The sequence below is a fragment of the Panthera leo genome, chromosome A1, assembly GCF_018350215.1.
Source record: "Panthera leo isolate Ple1 chromosome A1, P.leo_Ple1_pat1.1, whole genome shotgun sequence".
Lineage (NCBI taxonomy): Eukaryota > Metazoa > Chordata > Mammalia > Carnivora > Felidae > Panthera > Panthera leo.
The window spans coordinates 133,831,700-133,856,735 of record NC_056679.1 but is presented as its reverse complement, the minus strand read 5'-3'; the positions used below and the strand labels follow the sequence as shown (position 1 = coordinate 133,856,735).

The 25,036-nt window shown below is 40.6% G+C and overlaps 1 protein-coding gene across 5 annotated transcripts in view; it reads right to left on the bottom strand.

The window, feature by feature from the left end:
* Window positions 1–25,036, bottom strand: part of MAST4 (microtubule associated serine/threonine kinase family member 4) — a 563,401-nt gene that overhangs the window by 108,711 nt on the left and 429,654 nt on the right. For all 5 annotated transcript variants that reach the window (XM_042940435.1, XM_042940432.1, XM_042940434.1 and 2 more), the window contains one exon: window positions 6,485–6,573. In XM_042940435.1, coding sequence (XP_042796369.1) covers window positions 6,485–6,573 — 89 coding nt within the window. The remainder of the gene's footprint in view (window positions 1–6,484; window positions 6,574–25,036) is intronic.

Sequence of the window (25,036 nt, the reverse complement as noted above, 5' to 3'; positions counted from 1 at the left end):
TAGAGCCTGCCTGGGATTCTCACTTTCCCTCTCTCTCTCTGCTCCTCCCTGTTTGTGCTCTCTCCTTCTCAAAATAAACAAATAAATGTTTAAAAAAAAAAAAGAAAAGAAAAAAGAAAAAGAGTGGGATGTGAGAGGTTCTGTTGTGCTGCCCAACCCCCATGTGCCTATCCTAATGCGTCTCACATGTAAACTTCTACTTGGAACTATATGGTTTTCCTATAATCTGTCCAATTCTCTGTTTATTTTTACCCCCATGGGCCTCCTTTAGGAGGAAGCTTTGAAGAGGAGCTTGGTGAACAGACCAGCAGCAAAAAACAATGACTCATCCTTCAGAAATGAGGTACCCATATAATTATAAAGTATTTTATGAAAGTTTTTCTAACAACATACTAACCATATATGTACCTATGGAAAATTTCCCTTCTGCAATAATTCCTAGCATTATCGAGCAGGAACATGAGATTCCTTTTCATCTTTCCTTCCAGACACATTCTTATAAATCAATCTAAGCAGTCACCTGCAAATTCCCATTGAAATAATTTTTGAAGACACAAAAGGCTAGGTATTTTGGCAAGAGGGCAACATTTGCTCTTAGAATGTAAAAAGCCTGGAGCCACTACCCAATCAGATAAGGCCTTTCAAAGAAAGAATGTTCTCTGGTTGATGGCAGGAGAAGTTAAAGATCTGAAGCACGAGAATGGCTGGATGTGTCATTGTAGGCTTGAAGATGGGGGAAAGTGGCCTGGAGAGGATGAAAGTGGCCTCTGGTTGATGGTGCAGAGGAGATAGGGATCTCATTCCTACACCCTCGGGGATCTGAATCTGTCCAAAACCTGCATGAGCTTGGAAGGAGACGCCTTCTTTGTCTACAGACGAGAGCCCAGCCCACAAGACACTGTGAGTTTGGTCTTATGATGTCCAGAAAAACCAGGGAAGGGTTCCTAGGAACCTAAGTGCTTGTGATTTGCCACCTCGCTTTGATTTGGGCCTTATGATACCCTGAGAGCTCCCTGAGCTCAAACAATTCAAGTGTACCTGGACTTCTGCCCTACGGAACCATAAAATTAAGAACTGGATATTGTTTTAAACCACTAAATCTTTGGTAATTTATTACACAGCAATAGAAAGCCAAGGCAGGTGGTTCTTTTGTTTTCTTTATTGGCTTTATTTTTAGAGGCTTGATTATAAAACCACTATAAGCTAATTTCCCTACCTTCCTATTGCCCAAAGATAAACGATGTTAAGTTTTTCCTTTCTCCTTCCAAAAATTTCCTATGAATATGCATGACATATAAATTGTGTATGTATGCATATATGCAGTCTAAAACACACATACGTATATAAAATTACAGAATGTATTTCTTCAATTATCTGTCTTGGACATCATTCTTTTTTCTGAAAGGTTAATTTTATGTATTTATTTTGAGAGACAGAATCCCAAGCTGGCTCCATGCTGTCAGCCCAGAGCCTGAAGTGGGGCTCGATCTCATGAACCATCAGATTGTGATGTGAGCCGAAATCAAGAGTCAGACCTGCTTTAACCAAATGAGCCACCCAGGCGCCCCCAGGTTTGGGCATCATTGTAGTATCAGAACAAAAAAGTCTATCTCATTCTTTGTAACAACCATATAAACCACTGGATTATATGCCTCAATCATTTTCTACAAAACTGGTCCCCTACTGAAGAACATGTGAAATGATCAAGTGGTAACGACCTAACTTTCCATTTGCTGTTTACAAGTAGCCAGACTTGTGATTGTCTGTTATTTTGTGAGGATATCAGTAGATAAATTCCTAGAGATGAATGCGCTAGGACAAAAGGTAAATGCAATTGCAGTTTTTACCAACAGGTCAAACTGCCAACCAAAATGGTTGCACCGATTCACATCAACACTTAAGTCATGTGGAAGGGCTTGCTTCTCCACAACCTTGCCATCACTGGATTCTGTCCATTTTATAAAATTTTTGACAGTATACTAGGTGAATGGTACTCTAATTATTCTGGTTCACATTTCTCTTATGATTGCCACAAATCATCATTTCATATTTTGGGGGGAGACATTTCAATTTTTTTCTGTGACACGCCGTTTACATCTTTTGCCCATTTTTCTCCTGGTGCATTTGCCATTTTCACATCAATTTATACAAGCTCTTTGTGCATGAAGGCAATCATATATTCATCAATTATGGGCATCAAAATATTTTTCACACTTTGTTTTCTTTTGATTTTGTTTATTACAGAGAAATTTTCATGTTAGGAGAGATACATGAGTCTTTTCCTTTGGGGCTTCTGGATTATATTTCATACTTAGAATCTTCCTGGAACCAGAAGCCTGTGATTTTCTACCTTTCTTTTTTTAATGGGACTCCCATTCACTGCTCTTTTAGGAATCCCTGGCTCTCAACAAATACTATTTTGTTTCTAGAGATAAGCTCCAGAAGACTATGCCAGTATCTTTTTCCCTAGAGCACAAATGACACAGCCACACGAATAAATTCATGTTCTCTTCTCTACCAATTCATCTGTATTAATTCATGTGCCAGTGATGAGTGGCCTCATTCACATAATACCAACCTTTTAAAAAAAAAAGAGAGAGAGAGAGAAAGTATAACTTTATCTTTTGGGTCAGAAAGTACAGAGAGATGGCAGTTAATCTTTTCTTTACTTTTTTTTTTTTTTTTTTTTTTAAATTTCTCTTGTCTTTTTTTTCCTAAAGACATTTAGGAACTCTCACCTGGCATTCTGTGTATCAAACACATGACACAGGAGGTAGCAATAAGAGATAAAAAGGCATGGTAAATCGGCAGGCATTCATATCATCAAGACAGGAGGTCTTTATTTTACGTACATTTTCAGGGCACCTGGGTGGCTCAGTCGGTTAAGTGTCTGACTCTTGACCTCAGGTCATGATCTCAGGGTTTGTGAGTTCAAGCCCTGTGTCAGGCTCTGTGTTGACAGTGTGGAGTCTGCTTGGGATTCCTTGATTCCTCCCTCCCTATCTCTTTCTCTCTTTCTCTCTTTCTTTTTAACTTAGTTTTGAGAGATAGGCAGAGCACAAGCAGGCAAGGGGCAGAGAGACAGGGAGGAAGATCCAGAACCCAAAGCAGACTCTGGACTCTGAGGAGTCAGCAGAGAGCCCGACACGAGGTCTGAACTCACAGACCACGAGATCATGACATAAGCCAAAGTCAGACGCTTAGCCAACTGAGCCACCCAGGCACCTCTGTCTCTCTCTCTTTCTGCCCCTCCTGTGCTCACTCTCTGTCTCTCTCTCAACATAAATAAGCTTCAAAACAAATTTATATTTTATCCCCTTATTATACATAAATAGGAAACTAGCAGTCTGCATAAATGCCATTTCTCACAAAACAAGTCTGACAGAGCTCATTCTGAGCAAATAAAAGCCTACTGGCTCTACAACCTAAGGAAAAATGCTCTCAGAACCTGAAAGACAGGCTTCTCTCTGCCCACTAAATACTAAAACGATGTTTGAAGAGAAAAGAATTCACACCAAGTCTACACAGTGAAAAAGAAGAATAATTAAAAGGATCATTAAAGTCTTCACCACCTATTCTCGAATCTCAATATTAGCAATGAAGAAAATCACAGCAATAAGAGACCAATCAACAGGCCCATAAAGTACGGTACAATGACGACAGAACACTACCAAGAGGAGCAGGATTCCATTTTTTCATCGCCATTGAATTCTATGCAGAAATAAAATTTGTGATATACTTAGCACCTGTATACACTGCCAGGCACCGTGCACGAGGAATGTAGAGACCCAAGTCCAGCCTCCAGGTAGGTACTGGGCCTTGCCTGCCTCTCTGTCACCTTGTGCTGTGAGGACAATAATGTAATAGAAATCTCCAAGGTATAAATGGTAATGATATATATAGCTGGGTAGCCCTCAAGCAGCTTTGGAAGTACAGTATGACCAACTGTTTATCTCTCCCCCCAATGATACCCTCCTTGCACCTTCTCAGAAGTAACTACTGTCATGAAAGTAGCCTTTAAACTTATCACGTTTTCCTTTAGACTCTTACAAGAAAGGTATATATACATACACATACATGTTTGTGTGTGTGTGTGTGTGTGTGTGTGTGTGTGTGTGTGTGTATCCCTAAACAAAATATTCTTTGTAGCCTGATGCCAACCTTCAGGAATGTTTTCACCAATTTTCTTTTACGACCTCTGCTCTTTCTGCCCAGCCCTATGAGCTTCGGCCATGTGGATACGCATGCACGATGTTCTGGGACGAGTATGCCACAACTCATTTATCTGTTTTCCAACTGACGGCGATTTAGGTTGCTTCCGATGTTCTGCTATTCCAAACAGTGTTGCTGTGAACAGTCTAGAATATGCTTTCTAGGACTGTCTAGAGTGGCATTTCTGGACCTCAGTGATTTTACTCCAGGATCACCATTTTATCAGTACATGTTTCGCCTTTTTTACTTTGCCATCTTTTATTTATTACTAAAGGGAAAAAAAATTTCATTCCAAAAGGTCCACCATCTCTCTCTCTCCTTTCTTCTCCCCAAACATGCTATAGGTAACTCCTACTCTTGACTAGAAACCATCCCTGAGCAAAAGGACTGCCTCTGGGAAAGAGATACAGTCCTCCTTTTAAATAGGAAATGAGTATCATCGGAAAGCCCAGCAGGGTTAGAGGTCCCACCAGAGGGCAATGACTTAAGGCTTAATCACTCATCATTTGCACCCATCATCCTTCACAATCCTGAAGACAGCTTCCCAAAACACAGATCCTCCCCAAAGTCCTTGAAAGGCACTCAAAATCAGAATCCCTTATACTCTCTGACTTTGATCTCTCTTTCCACCTTTATATTCTCTTACAATCAAACACACACAATACCCCACAGCAGCCACACTGGTAATTCCCCTTCTCTCACCCCATGTCTGCCAGCCCAAGTCTTGCCTGGCTTTTAACATCTCAATCAAGTGGCTCCTTCATACTCTCCCATACTTTCCTGGTTGGAATTGACCCTTCTCTTCCTTGCACCATCATGGACATAACTTTAAAAAAATTTTTTTTAAAAAAAGCAGAAACAAACAAAAACCCACAACAATACCAATAAGTCTTCACTGCATGGTTTTTCAAATATGGCTATACCTTCCTTGTAATTAGTATTTGCAGGGGCACCTGGGTAGCTCAGTCGGTTAAGTGTCTGACTCTTGATTTCAGCTCGGGTCATGGTCTCACGGTTTGTGAGTTCTAGCCCCACGGTGGGCTCTGTGCTAACAGTGCAGAGCCTGTTTGGGATTCTCAATCTCGCTCTCTTTCTCCCCCTACCCCCCCCACCCCGCCTCAAAATAAATAAATAAACTTAAAAAAATTAGTACTTGTGGCCAAGAGTCTCGCCTCTTAAATCTTCATTGTACCTATAAAGATTATAGATGTAACAAATAAGTTATATATGCCACTGCCAGATGAAACTTTAGACAAACTCTTGTACACATACAAGGTACATTCTAGACTGCTTACAGCAGCACTGTTTATAAGAGCAAATGTAAGTAATACATAAGTTCAACTTTAGGGAGAAAACATGCTGAACAGTTCTGTTGGAGGTTAAGACCCATGGTGTCAAAATAGGGCATCTTGACAAACTAAATATTTTAAGCTGAAGAAATACAAGAAATGGCATATGTAGGGGTGCCTGGGGAGCTCAGTCGGTTAGGCGTCTGACTTGGGCTCAGATCATGACCTAACAGTTTGTGAGTTCCAGCCCCGAGTCAGGCTGTGTGCTGACAGCTCAGAGCCTGGAGCCTGCTTCAGACTCTGTGTCTCCCTCTCTCTCTGCCCCTCCCCCGCTTGCAAGCGCGCGCACGTGCTCTCTCTCTGTCTCTCTCTGTCTCAACAATAAACAAACATTAGAAATGGCATGTGCAGCAAGGCTCTTTGGACCTGGACCGAAAGCACATCATCAAGTCCTCATGTGAGAGGTGTCCTCCCTATACCCTGAACAAAGGAGCAGACAAGGGACACAGAAGACTGTGAACACAGAGCCCTTGCTAAATGTGCCCTAGTTTACTAGACCTAGTTCACTTCTAGGTCCATCTATGAGATTCCCAGTGGAGAACTAAGAAAGGTAGGGAAAAAGTTATTTTTCCTCCTCTATAGTTCTTAATGCTAATTCTCTTCATGTGAATGAACACACATGCATTCCGCAAAGACAGTCCCAACATGGAAACATGGCTTGCATCATCCACACAGTTAGAAATGGAGAAATGAATAACTCAAAAAGGATCCCATATACAAAGACATTCTTAATTTCAGAGTCCAAACACTTCGCAAGAGAGGATGAGGCTTAGGCTCACTTAGCAGCGAGAATAATGTAGTGATAAAGCAACAGGAAAACCAAAGTATGATATAAAGGCACACTTGAATTTCAAAATGCTTGGATTATTTTAAGAGCCAGCAAAAAGAAGTAAAACAAAACTTGAGAAAGGGTAATTAATTACCTGCATGAGCAGAGAGAGGTGAGTGTGGTCGAGGCAATGCTGGTGACTGTCCATTGCCTATCAAGCTTTTCCGGTTGCTTGTTCGGCAACTGTCAGAAAGGAAAAACAAAAACAAAGTTTCAAATGTAACAAATATAACATCAGCGATGTCCAGGTATATTCAACATACACATACACCAGAGGCTGAGCAACCTGTCTGCTCCTGCTGTTGCTCCAACTTCTGCAAGTTAATATACACTCACTAATATTTGATGGGTGGCTGCCTCTTGAATATTAGAAAATATAATGTATTCATATAGCATAACACCATCAGTATTCTGCACCACCAGTGAGGTTATAATCAAATGCCGTCTTTCCACTCCTGACTGCAAATAGCTGACATGCCATACACCCAAGTGATAAATTAAGGATTCAAATCAGCAAACCACAGGTAGCGTCTTTGTTGACATGAAATTCCTAATACAAAATTACATGCAATGAAGCGCGATGACATTAATCTTACAATGATGCACTAATTAAAAATCTAATTATTTAGACAAATTTCCTATTTGTGCCTTTTGTCAACAGAACAGCTGATGCCGAAGAGATAGGTATTTCACTACTGATTCATTTTTCATCTTGTATACTATATTCAAATTCCTTATTAAGGTAAACACTTTGGAATCATAAAAACAGATTCCACTTGGTATTAAAGTAAGAGTGAAAGTGTTTTGCCAGAGGCACATGACCCACTGTTTTGATCCCGGTACCCACTCAATAAACTGCTACCTATAGACACACGGCAGCTACTTTTTCCTGTTTCTGCCAGGGCAAAGTTATAAAATGCTTATCTTGATTCCAAAGTAAGTCTCAGAAGCAGCAAAGAATAGGACACATGCAAAACTGGTTGATGAGGAGAATATTATCTCCCTTTCATCTGCCTCTCCTTTAGTACAGACTGATGCTTCACTCTCTATTATCAGTTTAGTAGTGAGAAAAAGGGGAATAAAACCCAGCAGGTTCAGGGCACTGTGATTCTACCCTTCTACACTAGGGCTGCCCTCCACCACCATTAAACGTTTAGTGTAATGTCTTGTTTAACTCAGAATATACCTGTTATAACAGGCTCTTCAAAGAGAAATTTTCACCTGACTTCTAAATTGGGGGTTGTGGACACAGAAAGGAACGTTTCTAAATATTCAAATAACACATTTCAGAACCAAACTCAATTCCTTTCAACAATATTGACTTGGGAACCAATCCTCTCTCTTCAATGTTTGCTGCTCATTATCATTTATCAACATTCCCATATTTATAATTTGTTAAGGTCAGGCTGCATCTTTTATTTTCCTTACTGGAACAATCAACATCCCTTAGCATTATCTGGGAGTTTAATTAAGATCATGTTTACTCAGCCTTAAAGAAGTTGCTGATTAAGAACAGACTCTTGATACTTAATTATAAAGGTGGATTGTGATATTATCAACTCATCTATTAAGAACCGTATTTGACCTATTAAATTCACAATCATTAAACCAGATAGCATGATTGTTTTAAAAAGACACTGTATAATTTATTTAGTGTTAATTCAAATGAATGTCTTCTTTCATTTTAATACAGGATTATTAAACATACCAACTTGCTAACATTAATAAGAGAAATTATAAATGACAGATTTATACCCTGGAAATCTCAGCAAAGTTATTTGTTAATTTGAGCAAATTAACTGAAATATGAGTTAACTGCCAGAAAACTGGCCACCTGTATTATTTTTTACATTTAGCATTTGATTTAAATCACTTATGAAGATTTTCTCTTGACACTCAATTATTGGTGTTTATGTATGTAAAGAAAATTTTGAATAATAAATGTCTATCAACAGAAATATTAACCTAATGATTATCTTAAACAGGGATACTGGTGAAATATGTGAACTTAAAGAAAAACTAGAAAATGGTATTTTTTGAAGAAAATTAAAAAAAAAAAAACACCAGAATTTTCCTAACAAATACACAGAATGACTAATATACTACTATAAGCAAAATCAATTTAAATTTAACACAAAGAAAAACAGAAGAAAATTTCAAAACTATTTCAGTTATTTAAAGTCTACCAGGAAAGGCTGAAAAGTACTGATTTTAAAAATGTGATTCAGGGGCACCCAGGTGGCTTAGTCGACTGAGTGTCTGACTCTTGATTTCAGGTCAGGTCATGATCCCAGGGTCATGGGATCAAGCCCCGTGTCAGGCTATGCACTAGGCATGGAGCCTGCTTAAAATTCTTTGTCTCTCTCTCTCTCTCTCTCTACCCCTCTCCCCGACTTGCGCTCTCTCTCAGGAAAAAGAAAAAAAAAAAGTGACTAAAAAAAAAATCTTAAAAAGAATGTCTAAATAAAACTGGCAAATGGAATATACTTGTTTGGTCACTATCAAAAATATAAAAATACAATAAAAGTTTATATGACATTCATCCTGTGTTTGCCTACTCTCTGTAAAGACTTGTGGTCTTTACAAAATAGTGATCACGAATGCAATTTCGAGTAAAAGAAAAAAGGATTCTTCATTTAGGAGTATGTGTGCAAGAAAAAAAGTTAAAAGCAAATTGTTTCAGAATTTCAGTACTTTAATCCGGATGGCCAACAGGCACATGAAAAGATGTTCAACGTCGCTCCTTATCAGGGAAATACAAAGCAAAACCACACTCAGATATCACCTCACGCCAGTCAGAGTGGCCAAAATGAACAAATCAGGAGACTATAGATGCTGGAGAGGATGTGGAGAAACGGGAACCCTCTTGCACTGTTGGTGGGAATGCAAATTGGTGCAGCCACTCTGGAAAGCAGTGTGGAGGTTCCTCAGAAAATTAAAAATAGACCTACCCTATGACCCAGCAATAGCACTGCTAGGAATTTACCCAAGGGATACAGGATTACTGACGCATAGGGGCACTTGTACCCCAATGTTTATAGCAGCACTCTCAACAAGAGCCAAATTATGGAAAGAGCCTAAATGTCCATCAACTGATGAATGGATAAAGAAATTGTGGTTTATATACACAATGGAATACTACGTGGCAATGAGAAAGAATGAAATATGGTCTTTTGTAGCAACGTGGATGGAACTGGAGAGTGTGATGCTAAGTGAAATAAGCCATACAGAGAAAGAAAGATAGCATATGGTTTCACTCTTATGTGGATCCTGAGAAACTTAACAGAAACCCATGGGGGAGGGGAAGGAAAAAAAAAAAAAAAAAAAAGAGGTTAGAGTGGGAGAGAGCCAAAGCATAGGAGACTGTTAAAAACTGAGAACAAACTGAGGGTTGATGGGGGGTGGGAGGGAGGGGAGGGAGGGGAGGGTGGGTGATGGGTATTGAGGAGGGCACCTTTTGGGATGAGCACTGGGTGTTGTATGGAAACCAATTTGGCAATAAATTTCACATATTGAAAAAAAAAAAAAAGAATTTCAGTACTTTACCATAATTAAGATGCTGGGAATATTTTACACAAAACCTTAAATAATCAGAGGCATATCTTATTGACAAATGCTATGAACAATCAAAGCTGAAAGGGTCTTCTCTAACCTCTATATGGATCGTAAGCATGAAGGTACAGACAGTATTAAAATTATAACAGACTTGAAACGTTCCTGAATCTCTCCACAATCAAACAGGAAGCTTTTAAACAAATACAAATCCAGCCTTTATAAAATACAGGCCAAGAAAGATTCCTATGTATACACAAAACCAGACTTTACACAATACAGGCCAAGACAGATTCCTATGCATACACAAAATAAATACAGTCACGAACTAGGGACTTGGCTTCGCAAATTCATTTATTTGCTGCTAATATTCTTAAGGGTAAAGGGATATTTTATACTGTATTTAGCCCCAAAATATCAATTCTTGATATGTACATTAGCACTTTTACAGACCTGGGACCCTGAGATATTCTGCAGACAATTTTCCAATGGTAGGGAAGACAGTCACCTAACTTCATTGCTCTAGGTACCTGATTCCCAATAAATGAATTAAAAGCTGATTTTAACCCAGAGTAAAACAACTCCTAGTTGGCAGGACCTATGAATGTTTGCTACCCACACTGCCACAGCACCTGGCACTGCCCACACATGACACTGGTACAAAATGCTGAGCTGACCTCTAGGGTCATCATGTATTCATCCAGGTTATCACACTCTTTCCAGAAGATGTAAGGAGAAGCTCACGGCATCCAAGTAAGAAGCAGGTTCCCCTTGTGGTGGTGACTGTGCCACACTCATTTAATTCATAAAGTGAAGAAAGAGTAGATACATGGCCACTTAGACAAATCAAGGTTCATTCCCTACCACCAGCATGACTAAGTTGATTCAGCTTGCTTGCTTTTTCTCAAGCAGGGTCACCCAAGGGAGAAACAGGGGCTGTCTTACCAGGTAAAATAGGAATGTCACCTCTGGTGGAGCCAAAATCTCAGCCTGCTTAAAATTTATCCTTGTTTAATTTTTGAGCTTGTAAAAAGTCTTCTCCAGTTTTCAGCCTTTGGAACAAAGATCCATGATTGCAAAGTAAAACACTTAGTAATTCAAGTTTCAGCTACTCGTCCCATAATGCATTCTTTCTGCTTCACTCTTTAAAAAGGAATGGAAGCCATTCCTCCTGCCCGTGCTCGGATCTGGAAGCCAAACACAGGAATGTCCACTCCCCACTAGGTACCACCTCCTCTCCGGTTCACCACCTGAAGCAACACATGGAGACACGCTGCTTCTGGATAACATCTCAGTTTGTTCTACCAGTTTGGAAGGTGACACACTGGCACAAATTCTTTACTTGCAAAATCTGAGTTTAGCCCAAGAAGACAGCCACAGACAACTTGCGACAAAGGCAAAAACAAATAGTGGGTCAGGACAGAGTATAATGATGCCAAGTAAGTATTTCTTTTTACCTCATTCCTTTGGTTCCTTCCCCCATGGACCAACTACAGACACACACACACACACACACACACACACACACACACACACACACACACACACAAGTACTGCTGACTGGGTGGGCCTGGGATCTGAGAAGAATGGAAGGTGGAAAGGCAATGATAGCACTTGTCAGTCAGTGGGACTGGCCAGCCCCTGGGTGCTGGGAGGGAAGGCAGGGAGGGACAGAACACTCTTGAAGAATGTTGCAGCTGGATGTGCAAAGGGGCGGAGATGCTTTAGAGTGACACAAGGCCAGCACAAGGAAGTGTTTGCATGGTTTTGGCTCAGGCAGGTGATGTGAGGATTGCCCAGGGCACCCCTCCTGCTGCTCTGAGCTCATGGTTCCCATCACCAAAGCATTCCGCAAGGAACTGCTGGATTTCCTAGTGACTGAAAACAGTGCCTTCTGTTTGCTAGGAAGATAAAGAGACAGATCCTACATTTCATCATCGAAGTCAGGGCTGACTTAGTGTGAGGTGGGGTGCCTGGGTGGCTCACTCGGCCAAGTGTCCAACTTCAGCTCAGGTCAGGATCTTGGGATTCTTGAGTTTAAGCCCCACATTGGGCCATTGGGCTTTGTGCTGACAGCACGGAGCTTGGAGCCTGCTTTAGATTCTCTGTCTCCCTCTCTCTCTGCCCCTCCCCTGCTCATGCGCTGACTCTTTCTCAAAAATAAACATTAAAAAAATTAAGTCTTCTTTAAAAAAAAAAGTGTGAGGGAAAAGATTTATGTAGGCTACGCAGCTGAAGGGGGAGAGGGGAATGTGGTGTACATATTTTTGGTCCAAAGTAACCATATTCTCTATCTGCCCAGGTTGTCCTTATGCTAAGGACATGAAGGCCTTGGTAGGACCTGTAAATATTTCACATCGGAATCTGTCACATCTCTCCTGGCTGAAGAAACCTGTTAATTATGCCCCTACAAGGTCTGTAAAAGCTGCAAGGCCTACCAGACTGTGGCCTTTTGCAACTGGTCTGAGTAGCTGCGATCCAGCTTAATTTTAAATGACATTCTTTTTGAGACTTGAATACTCATCACGTCTGACCACAGTTAGACATGTTGCAGAGGGGAAACCGCAATAGGCAGTAATCTCTAACATTCACAGCTGACTTGAAAGGCTTAGTGTAACGTATGACTGGCCACGGCTAAGAGGCAGTGATGGCACGGTGACCTGTGGGAGGAGGGCCCCAGGAATTTAGAGATGCTAGGCTCCAATTTATTAGTTCATCTTGAACAATTTGATAAATTTGCGGTAGACCAATTACAGACCAAAGCTTCACTGGATGTGGACAGGAGTTATTGTGAATACCTTAACAGAATCAGACTATTTGAATATTCCTTCAACAAAAGGGAAAGCCCAAGCGGAGGAAGGTGGGCATGACTGGGAGACAGAGACTGTCTAACTCAGGTGGTAGTCCCGAATACCTGTTATAAACCAAGCAAGCTGTAGTTTCCATGTCTGTACAATGAATGAGCTACAACCACATGAGAAAAACAGTTGGAAGTTTACTATCCTATTGTCCAAGATGTTTTAAAAATACAGAAAATACAGAAAAATAACAATTTCTACCGCTGGGAATGAACGGTATCACCTTGTCATATTTGTTTCCAATCATAGAGCAGAGATAGGGGGAAGGGTATCCTTTTACATGCAAACCAATCAACATGTTCCACTTCCCAAAAAGACAACTACTGAAAAAAAGTGTGGCCTGGAGCCTTCCCATTCATTTTGGTACTTGAGCACACTTACGTGCATCTAACAACACGTGTGTCCGTGTTTACAGTTTCACTAATGATATCACGTACCAGGCAAAACTGATAAACATGTGCAAATGTGCAAAAGAGATGGACGGCTTTCCTTTCAATGGCTCATTAGGCTTTACACAGTGGGCTCCCCAGGGGATGTCCAAGGGTGGACAGCTTCCATGGTCTTTTTCCTGACTAGGCTATTTTAAAACTCTGTAGGGGTAGAAGACAAAATGTAGAAAACTGGTAGTAAGCCGAATGATTCTTGCCCACAAAAATGCAAACAAATTTTGTATGGTAGAGATACAAGTGATAATCTCTAGGGAAGGATGATCCCTAACACTTAATAACATTGTCCTACAACATAATAACCCGTTTTTCACATCTACTAGCAAATTCATGGCATCATTCCTGATTTAAAAAAAAAAAAAAAATATATATATATATATATATATATGTATATATATGTAGATACGCATCTGAGTTTCAAAATCTTTTCATCTTTTTTAATATATTACAACTACCCTCATTAATTAATAACAAAAGCTTTAACATGGTCATTTTATATTTCTGTGGCAGTCACACTTTTTGACTTTTGCAGAAATTATACTTTAGTACACACTACAAATTATAGGTATTGTGCAACCTACTTTTTTCCCTCTCAACATTATATTTTTTGAGATTTAACCATGGCAACATAAATATGGGTCTAATTCATTCCTGTTTTAGGTTATTCATTTGAAGCAAATTTTAGAATTCTTAAATGCACTAAAATTATATATATCATGGACATTTCTTTTTCCTTTTCTGCAACAGGAACGATCTAGGCCTCTGCATGTTTGCAAATCGCATGCAAAAGCCTTAGAAAGTATATTCGAGCTGTATTTTGAAAGAAAAATTATAGTAAGCAACATAAAGCAAATCTTCCTTAAAAATGTGTAGACACCTTCCCCCCAAATCCTACTTATTCCTTCAGAGACTGCTTTGTCTTTCTCCCCATTTCTACCTTCATACCACTGTCTTCTCCCAGGAACTTTTTTGCTTTTCTGATGTAAATCAATCTCCCCTTTCTTGAGGCTTCTTCAAGGCTACAGATGTACCCCCTTTCCTGAACAGTTTAGAAAGTGGCAGAGATCCACGCATGAGTGTTTGTGTCTCTGTGATATAAGGTAAAGCCAAGCACTGTTGGCATCCCACTATGGTCTGTGAAATCAAGGCTCCACCTAGGCTTTCTATAATTCATTCAACAAATTGCTTGCGGAGTCCCTAATATATGCTAGGTATACTCTAAACAGTAAAAATCCCTGCTGCCCTCAAGGGGCTTACATGCTGGAGAAAGAAGCAGATAGTAAACACAAAAATGAGTAAACTTTATAAAGTTTATACTATACTATAATATATATGGTAGGAGATGGTGATAGAGATAAATAGTGCAGAAGGGTGCCTAGGTGACTTAGTCAGTTAAAGGTACAACTCTTGGGTTCAGCTCAGATCATGATCCCAGGGTGCGTGAGCTCAAGTCCCACATCAGGCTCTGTGCTAATGGCTCAGAACCTGGGATTCCCTCTCTCTCTCTCTCTCTCTCTCTCTCTCTCCCTTCCCATCTACCCCTCCCCTGCTTGGGCACTCATGCTCTCTCTCAAAATAAATAAATAAAAGTTTAAAAAAAAAAGAAAGAAAGAAAATATAGTTCAGAAGGTAGGACGGGGAGGGCAGATGTAACGAATCACACCTGTAAAGAGGCGGTCAGGAAAGGACTTACTGGGGAGGTAAGAAGTGAATGAGGACAGAAGGATGAGGCATCCAGCATTCAGAAAGAGCAAAAGGCCTGACACAAGTGTAGAGTGAGCCAAAGGCACCAGAGAGACAGTGGAGAAAGAGCAGGGGCATATCTGTAGCAGCTTGAGAGGCCACAGCATGGAGACCAGTCTCTAGCCTGGGGGAAAAGAAAAGCCGTTGGAAGGTTTTGAACATCATCTGACTTTTGTCTAAAGAGAAGAAGGGTTCAGGTACCAGATGGAAATGATCAAAGGAGGAATAGGGAGGCCAGTTAGGAGGTTAAGCTGATGGGCTAATCTATCCCACTCTTTGTGATTGTACTTTGAGTATTTTGTTTGAATAACTAATGGCCCCCAAATTCAATGCATTATACCAGTCCATGTTCTTCTGTACACCACCAAAAAAAAAAAAAACAAAAACAAAAAAAAGGAGAAGTAGCAAGCAGTGACAGTGTGGTGACAACCAAGCCTGAGTGCCACAGGCCTCTTCACTCCCGCACCTATGTAATGACCCTAGTCCACAGCTATGTAGGGTATGTAATTATGAATGCTTATTATGGATATCATTGGCTTCATACTTGAACTTAACTTTTCCATTGGGGGAAAAAATTCCTTTTTAATTTTTTTTTTTTTCAACGTTTTTTATTTATTTTTGGGACAGAGAGAGACAGAGCATGAACGGGGGAGGGGCAGAGAGAGAGGGAGACACAGAATCGGAAACAGGCTCCAGGCTCCGAGCCATCAGCCCAGAGCCTGACGCGGGGCTCGAACTCACGGACCGCGAGATCGTGACCTGGCTGAAGTCGGACGCTTAACCGACTGCGCCACCCAGGCGCCCCAAAAAATTCCTTTTTAAAGGCATTCATTATAATGGAAATGAATAGCTGCTCACACTGTTTTCACCTATGAGTGAAAAATTTTGGCTAATTACGTACCTACAGCAAGGCATAGGTCTCCAAGCTTTCAAAAATTCTGAGGCAAATCAATAGGAAAAAATACATACTACTGTTCACGGTACTTCTTGGAAATATATCTAATCCATTAAGATAACCCATACTGAAGTCTGGCCCAAATTTCTGTCTTCATAGAGGAAGGGAGGGATGGCTGAACACACAGATATTAGCAAGACACTATTCAGTGTAACAGATATTAATGGAATGTCTTTTCCTATGTATAAAGTACTAGGGGAGATAAGAACACGAAGAAAACAGTCTCCAAGTGTTTAAGGTATAAAAGAGATAAGAATACTTCACAGATAACTGCCTTCTATGGCAGAATCTGGAGGAAAGGTACCATCCAAAATCTGTTGCTGTTTAAAGCGTGAGACAGAATCCCAATCAGCTTTGAAACCTATTTTCATAAATAGTAAGCACTAGAATTGCACAGTATATACTGTGCATGGCAAATTATCCTTCCATTCGCAGGTTTTCCCTAAATAATCCCTTCACCTCAGAGATCAGCCTGACATAAAACATTTTCTAATCCTATTTCTTCTTAGTCCATTTTGTAGCTATTTCAGAACAAGACGTAGCAATGTGGCTGGTATGGTGAACTCTAATGTCCTTTGTCAGGCACAGGGCTGATGGGTGGCTGACATTCACCACATTGTTCCACAGAGACATTGGCAAGCACAGCACCCATTGTGGAGTCACTCATTCATTTAGGAAACATAACCAGGGATTCTACATGGAGGTTATAATCTAGGAGGGGGGACGAGCTCCTTGACGCCAAAGACTACATTTTATGTAATGGTCAATCTCTTTGGACACAGGGAAAAATATAGAAAATAATAATTTCACTCAAGATTCAGTAACTATTTTTGAATAACTTAATACAGTTTGAGTTTTTAAGAAGTTTTTAATTTGTGCCACATAGTATAACTTATTTTTTTAAAAATTTTTAACGTTTGTTTATTATTGAGAGACAGAGAATGAGCAGGGGAGGGGCAGAGAGAGAGGGAGACACAGAATCCGAAGCAGGTTCCAAGCCCTGAGCTGTCAGCACAGAGCCCAATGCGGGGTTCGAACTCACAAACTGCGAGATCATGACCTGTGCCCAAGTCGGACGCTTAACCGACTGAACCACCCAGGGGCCCCAACATTGTGTAACTTATAAGATACAACTGATCCAAGATGATATTAGAATACTACTGCATTGTCTAATACTACTACATTGATCAAGGTCACGTATAACTGAGAAAACACAAAGAACTGACAGCGTTGTGGGGCTGGATGTATGGTGTGACACACCTTACTGGAAAAACCTACATACACGTTGTTCTGAGTAAAATTACAAAGGGATAGTCAGTGGGATTAAGAGAGAGGCATAATATGAAGGTTAAAGTTGAGCAGGAGTTTGGTAATGACAGGGATATTTACAGCAGCAAGGAAAGCTCAACTGCTAAAAATGTTAGAAGTAAAAAGTGATTCAAGCGAGGAGTGTCTCAGTACCTGAGAAATTTGTTTTAGGACAATTTACCTGCAACAAAATCACAGGAAATACCTAGCCCATTTGCCCCTCAGGAATGCTAAGACTTGAGGGCAGGTGATGGATTTGAAGGACACCTGAGGGCTAGAAAAGTCAAGGAGGAGATACAGATGACTTGTGAACTTAAGATTCTCCCTGCAGGACACAAGAGCTCAAACCTCACACAGAAGACACAAAATAAAGACTGCTCCTCCTTGGTATGATGGTGTGAAGACAATGCTGGGGAAATGGGATGATTAATTTTGATCTAAGAGCTGAAGGGCATGTGCTAGATCTTGGGAAACTGTTCCAAGGGCTGATCTTGCCAAAACACCTTATGGAGTCATCCAAAACCATGGTCTAACTATTCTGCAAGGCTTGAAGAGCTGATATCCCCTAGGCTGAGTGGCAATGAGAGACAGGTGGGGGATCGGTGGGGGTGGTAGTCCTGGTTTTGTAACTGGGTAAAGGCTCAGGGTCAAATACTTCAGGTTGTGTAACTGGGTAAAAGGTCAGGGTCAAACCCTTCGGAGACTGACACTTAAGTCTTTGGTTGTGCTCAGGGCACCAGTAGACAGGGACTGAAGGTAAGCCTACAATGTGTTGGGGAGTTAAGAATAAACAAAATACAAATACAAACTAATGTTTTCCTGAACTTCCAGTGTGTGTGTGTGTGTGTGTGTGTGTGTGTGCGCGCGTGTGCGCGCGCCTTGGGGCAGAAGGGGCGGGTGGTAAAATATGTGACTTTAACACACTTTTTTAAGCTCTCATGTTTCATAGTGGATATACATAAAACTCATAACGATACATTTTTTTCTAAGAAGCAGAAAACCAAACTCAAAGTCCAACTATAAAAATTACTTTTCATCGATTTAATTGAATAACATTGAACTTTTCTCACTTGGCCAGTGATGAGGAAGTAAAATCTTTAAAAAACCTTAGAAACGGGTAGCAGCACCAAACCACAGTATAGACTTAATAAATCTGCTCTGATCTGCCTTTTTGGAAATACTGTAATAAAGTTATACTATTAACTTCTTTCTCCTGTACCTACAGTCTCTACTTTTGTTGCTTTTAAGAAATGCTCAACACCTTCATAAAGCTCGATGGTAAGATTTTTCTACCCCCCCCCACCTTTTTTTTAATGTTTATTTATTTATTTATTTAGAGAGAGAGAGACTGTGAGAGGGGTAGGGGCTGAAAAAGAAGGAGACACAGAATTCAAAGCAGGATCCGGGCTCGAACACAGAGCTCGAACCCATGAACTGTGAGATCATGACCAGGGTCAAAGTTAGAGCTCAACTGACTGAGCCACCCAGGCGCACCTTGCTGGTAAGATTTTCTTATATCCAAATTTCATTTGGACATATATAGACCAGTTGAACTGATGACTATGTTTTACCTGTTCCAGGCTTGTCCATATAGAAATTAAATCTGTTTAACTTGCTACATCCAGAAACACTTAATTTGGTGGATATATTTTAGTCTGGTAGGGTCCTTTAGCTACAGAGCTCAAAGCTACCCATAAAAATCAAAAGCTCGTTCCTTCTTTCTGGTTCAGAGGACACTGGAGCCACTCGGTTCTGACCCATAAAAGGCAGAGGAGTTTGCTTCTGTAAATACCCGACCTCCTTTTACGGCACTCAACAGAAATGTATGTCAAGCACAGAATGAGCATTGGGACTATTTAACATGATTCCAGCTCTAAATCATTTTCCGTTTACCAAAATTTGGCACAGTGCTTTGCCCACAAGTGAACTGCCCCTGGTTCCACGTGCCCCCAGTCAGAACACAAACACACACAGGCACAGCTGACAGGAGAGCTCCACTCTGTGCTTTTCTGCGAGGAAAAGTCATGTGGCAAAAAGCCATTATCTTTCTGTTCAGTATGCTTTGTTGCTAGCTGTGCCTAATTCAGTATCTTGCAAAATGACATTCTGTTAATGACAGGAGTGTCAAAACTATGATAATGGGCAGAAGTAGAAGAAAATGTTTCCTAGATGGAACAACAACAGGAAAACTGCCAAATGGATATTAACAGGAGTTGTTTGCTAATCCCATACTTAAAGCACGTACACCCCGCCCCTGCTGTTTGTTTCCCATATGAAAAGGATACAGCCCTCTAAAGGAAGGAAGAGCAGACTACTCTGGTGAAAAGTACAGTAAAAAAGTCATGTTTTCCTTTAACTGGACAATTTTTTTCTCCTTCTCTCTCATTTGTATCCACTGATGTTTTCTTAGTGGGTCTCTCATTTTGCAAAGATGAAATTGGCCACAAGGAATCAATTCTGTTGCTAAAGACAGGAGGGCTAGGGAGATACCAGAAGATGCTGGCCAGTAACTTAGCTGCTCGGTATTCAGTCTGGGTAGCAAATTCACCTTGCTTTTGTCGTTTGGGAGCTGAGAAACAGCAATGTAGCTCCGGAAGGTGGTGTGGTGTGTGCCAAGGCCGCAGTAATAACTAGTGGCAAACGGGGCCACGAGGGAGGTCACAGGGCTCTTACAAGCAGGGCACCATCAAAGTTAGAAATCTGCATTAGACACAGAGATATACGTAACTACTACTTATGAGTGTAGAGTAATTCTTTTGCATAGAGAGAGAGCTAGCTACCTTTTAGATTTCATGGGATGGCTATCAAATATAAGGACTTACCCTTGGTAGATCTCGTTTCCAATTCCAACCCCCTTAAGCGTCAATTTACCATTCTGTAGAATAGGGATAAGAATATGAACTACCTCAGAGGGCTATGTAGAAACTAAGTGAGGTAACTCACGTAAAGAAATATCATAGTACCTGGCACACAGCAAGTGCTCCATAAACATTAGTTATCAAAATAAAACATTTTGGTCTTCCTTTCTTGCATACCTTCTTTCGTGCATAAATGTTTTAATATTTCGAATGTTACACTAAGGCTTTCCCTCAAGGATCTTAGAACAAGAAGCCTAAGATTACCTACAGAATTAACTTCTAAGGCAATAGAATGAATTACTCCAGAGCTAAAGGGGCTAGGTCTAAAGCAACAAGACGTGAGAGTAAATGACAATATTAACACAGTTACAGAAAAAAAAAAGTAACAACATGAAGGGGTATTGGTTGGCTTTTAGGAACATAGAAAAACATGGGGCGCCTAGGTGGCTCAGTTGGTTGAGCATCTGACTCTTGGTTTCGGCCTAGGTCATGATCTCACGGTTCGTGGGTTGGAGCCCCGCGTCTGGCTCTGCACTGATGCCACGAAGCCTGCTTGGGATTCTCTCTTTCCTCTCTCTCTCTGCCCCTCCCCAGCTCTCTCTCTGAAAAATAAATAATCATTTAAAAAGAAATGGTTAGAAAGAAAGAAAGAAAGAAAGAAAGAAAGAAAGAAAGAAAGAAAGAAAGAAAGAAAGAAAACAAAAGCTGCAAAACCACAGGTTCAAGTGTCAATCCAAGCACTGGGCCAATCAAGCCAAGGGCTTCAAACTGGCAACGGCAAGGTAGAGGGACATACAAGGGACTCTACCCAACAGACTTCGCTGTTTCAGACCACTGTCAAAACCATGTGCATCAGTCCACCTTTGCCCAATGCCATGAATCATTTAAGTCACCTAACTAACATGCCTTGTTCTGCTAATATTCCCCCAAGCATACAGGGGAAGCGGCTAGCTTCACAGAGAGGTGTGCCCAAATGTGAATGACAAAAAACAGCAATAACAATAACTGCTAACTTTGACAAGTGTTTAGTCTGTGCCAAGAAACGGTTTAATTTTCGTGACAATCCTCTGAGGTAGGACTTATTTTTATCCATATCGAACAGATGTGGAAAACCGAAGAAGTGAGAAGTCTAGAGGCTTGTCTGGCAACATCACACAAAGAGTATGTGGTGGAAGGGGAATCCAAATCCAGACCGTCTGCCTTCAGAACCTGTGCTTTCAGTCATTATGTTAAAGTGTCTCTAAGACAGAGAATTAGAACAGTATTATTGAGCACAGCTCAATAATAACTATACTTATCCCTGTAAATTAGTATCTCAGCATTCTGGTCCTATGCATACATCAGCGAGCTTGGTAACTACAGACGCACGCCAAAGAGATGGAGGTAGGTGATCTTGGGGGTAGCAGATCTTTGCACCTACAGCCCAATGTTCAAACACAGGAGGGAGATCAGCTCATCAAGTTTCACACCAGACAGTGAGAGTTTTCTGGAGGCAGTGAGCCTGACCCGGATGGACAGACATGCCGATGTCACCACATGGAGCATGCTTTTTATCCTGGGATATACTTCCATATAGTGCTCAGGCTCATGGCGAACAGACATGTGAGAGGTCCTGATATGGACATTTCCATCTCCACAGGGCATTGTGGAGGATCCAAAGGCAGATGACCCAACACATAGATCAGCCACGCCAAACAGGCACTTACTTTCTACTTATCCCTGCCCAAACCAGCTGGTCTAGACAGACCCAACTAGAGAAAAGAATTGTGCTTAAGCGTGTATGAATCAAACTTTTTTGTTCCACTGTTTCTTAATAGATTTTGAAATTAAACCTAAATTTCTGGATCATGCTCCATATGTTTTTTTTTCCTTTCCCTATTTCTAGAACTCTGACTCTTTCAGTATTGGAGAATACGGAAATCAGATTTGCGATGTGAAGCATGTTTATGAGCAGTGGCTCTGGAGAAAAGGAATGGCCCATGTTGTAATATGCATTTGGAATTTGGCCAGAAGACACAAAGCATAAAAGGGTATATTGCATGTACTATGGAGACAAACTTCTTTTTAAGTTGAAATAGTGACAAATGACAGGTCTCAAAATAAAACAAATTCCTCATTATAAAATGTACATATTTACAACTTCCAGAAGCTTGTGACCCCGAATCTTGGATTTCTCTGTTCCATTCATTCTTTCAAGATGTCATTCCTTTAGTCTGGCATCTGCCCCCATTCTTGCTCCCGAATGACCTCTGAGACTTTAAGAGATCATGTATGAGAATGTGTCTGTGTGTAGAAAGAGCTTTCACTGCACCGTAGAAAATGTTAGAGCTACAGCAGGGTTTCAGACAAACTGGCATGCCATGAAAGTGTCAGTTACCAAGGAAAAGGTGAAGGCTGGCTTCACTCACCTTGAAACCACCGGCATGCCTCTGACAGGCACGGCCATCTATTTCTCATAAGGCCAGCCTTGTGTTCAAAGAGGTGACCTCATTCATCCCTAGCCTGGTTTGGTCCTTATAAGTAAGTACCCTGAGCTCCTGAGTAACACACCCACTCTGCCTCTTCACCATATTCACCAGGCAACCAACCCAAACTCATTCTGCATTCCCTGCAGTGACTCACAGAGTTCCTGTCCATTGTGTTCCTGGATTCCTGTTGATTACAGTTAGGGACTCTGACCTTCACATGGCAACATTTCTAAGTAGAAATTCAATGGTACGGAGAGATAGCAGCCCCCTGTGCAACATTACCACACTGAAAAGGATCCTTAGTGATCTGCTCACATGAAATTAAACTGCACATCAAGACAAGAATTCAGATGCTTCAACTTACTGAGAATCAGTCGCACACTGGATGAAAGAAGTGAAGGTGAAATTTTTCACTGGCTACTTTTACTTATTGTTTTCCTAAAGAGACCCTAAACCCTGCGGAAAGAACGTAACACTCATGAAAACAACAATACACCTAAACCATCTTGAAAATAAAATCTGTCAATAGCTACCAAGTGAGTCATTCCTTTGGCTTTGTGGTCACATCATATTTTCATTCACAGTATAATCATAAAATCACAGGGCTCACTTATGTTAACAGAGTGTTTTCTGCCTGGGTCTTCAGATATTAGCTACACTGACTGTTAACAGTAGGCACCAAAGTTGCTGAACTCACACAATTATATGGTAACGAGCAAAAACACTTTGTGCCATTAGCTAATGTGCCTCGAGGGCAGTGTACCAAATATTTGATGTTATGTCTTTCAAATGACAAAAATAATTTCTCTTTTTACTTAAAAAAATTACACAAATTTATTTAGATTTGTAAACAAAATAAATTTAGAAACTTAGGTTTATTTTTGCATCTGAAAGTTACAATATTTTAAAATAGTGTAAAAGAAAGCAGAAGAGTGGGTAGTGACAGGTCATGTCCCCTTTCTACAATCTGGAGACTGGTACCTGGTGATAAATTCTCAGTAGATCAGTTATCTTCTAACTCCCTCCATGGTTATATCCCTCAACGTGGGTTTTCCTGTGTTAACTCCTTTGTCTTGTAGGCAGCTTTACAACTCCACCAAAAATCCCCCAGCATTTTTTCAAGAATGTCTTTGCCTCAGGCAAAGGGAGCACTGGTACCAGGACTCAAGAGATGCGCATATGAGTTTGCAATCAGGAAATCTGGGGAGGGAGACATTTCCCAGAGTTTTAAAATAGCTCCATTGTTCAGTTAGGCCACACTGTGTATTTGAGAAAAAAAAAAAAAAAAAAAAAAAAAAAGCGACCAACAACCCCCTGCCCCCCCCCCCCCCCCCCCCCCCCCGTCTACCCAAGGTTTGACAGAAACTAGGTAGCCATGATGAAAAAAAAAAATCAAAGTAAAATAAAATGAAACAAATCAACACATAATCATCTAAATTAGAAATGTAACTGTTAGGGGCGCCTGGGTGGCTCAATCAGTTAAGCATCAACTCTTGATTAGTTCAGGTTGTGATCTTACAGCTTATGAGATCAGACCCTGTGGCAGGTTTTGAGATGAGAGCACAGAGCTTGCTTGGGATTCTTTCTCTCCCTCCCTCTCTCGGTCTCTAAATAAATAAATAAAGATTAAAAGAAGAAGAAGAAGAAGGAGGAGGAGGAGGAGGAGGAGAGGAGAAGGAGAAGAAGAAGAAGAAGAAAGAGGAGGAGGAGGAGGGAGGAAGGGAGGAAGGGAGGAAGGGAGGAAGGAAGGAAGGCAGGCAGGCAGGCAGACAATGGCTAAAGCTTTCAGTATCCAGGTAGGCAAGTGATTCTCATCTGAGTCAGGTTAAGGCATTTTCTCAAGTGAAGTACAATATAAAGTAAAGATACCTAACATGGGAATCATTTTAGCATTGAGAAATATAAAACAGGTAATGAGGGGGGAGGAGAGGTCCCAAGATGGTTAATGTGCCCATAATACACTATTAAACTAAGACATACAATTCCATTCATAAAATAATTTTAATGTAATTATTATATTACAGCAAATGCCAGTGGAACCAATAATTAATGTTTGTGTTCTAGTCAAAAGCAACAACAACAAAGAATCAGCAATGAGTCTGACATCATCGTTAGGAAGAATTAATGATGTATTAATTATGAATGATAACTCTATCCCCCCAAATCCTCCTGGCCCTCGTCATCACAGCCCGGCTTCAGAGATGAGTCATTTTTCAACTGTGAAAACTTCCTCTTAGACAAAGAACTTTGATTAGTTTTCTACCTCCTCTTGCAAGATACGATTTTACCTCAACAAGATTAATCTCTAACTCATCTATGAAAAAGTTCATCAATTTGTAGAGAAATGAAGAAAACTACTTCCCTTTCTAACAGGTTTTTTAAAAATTGATAAGGTTCAGGAATAGAAATAAGAGTTGGCAACTTTTCTTAGGATATAGCTCCTTTTTTGGTCATTCTG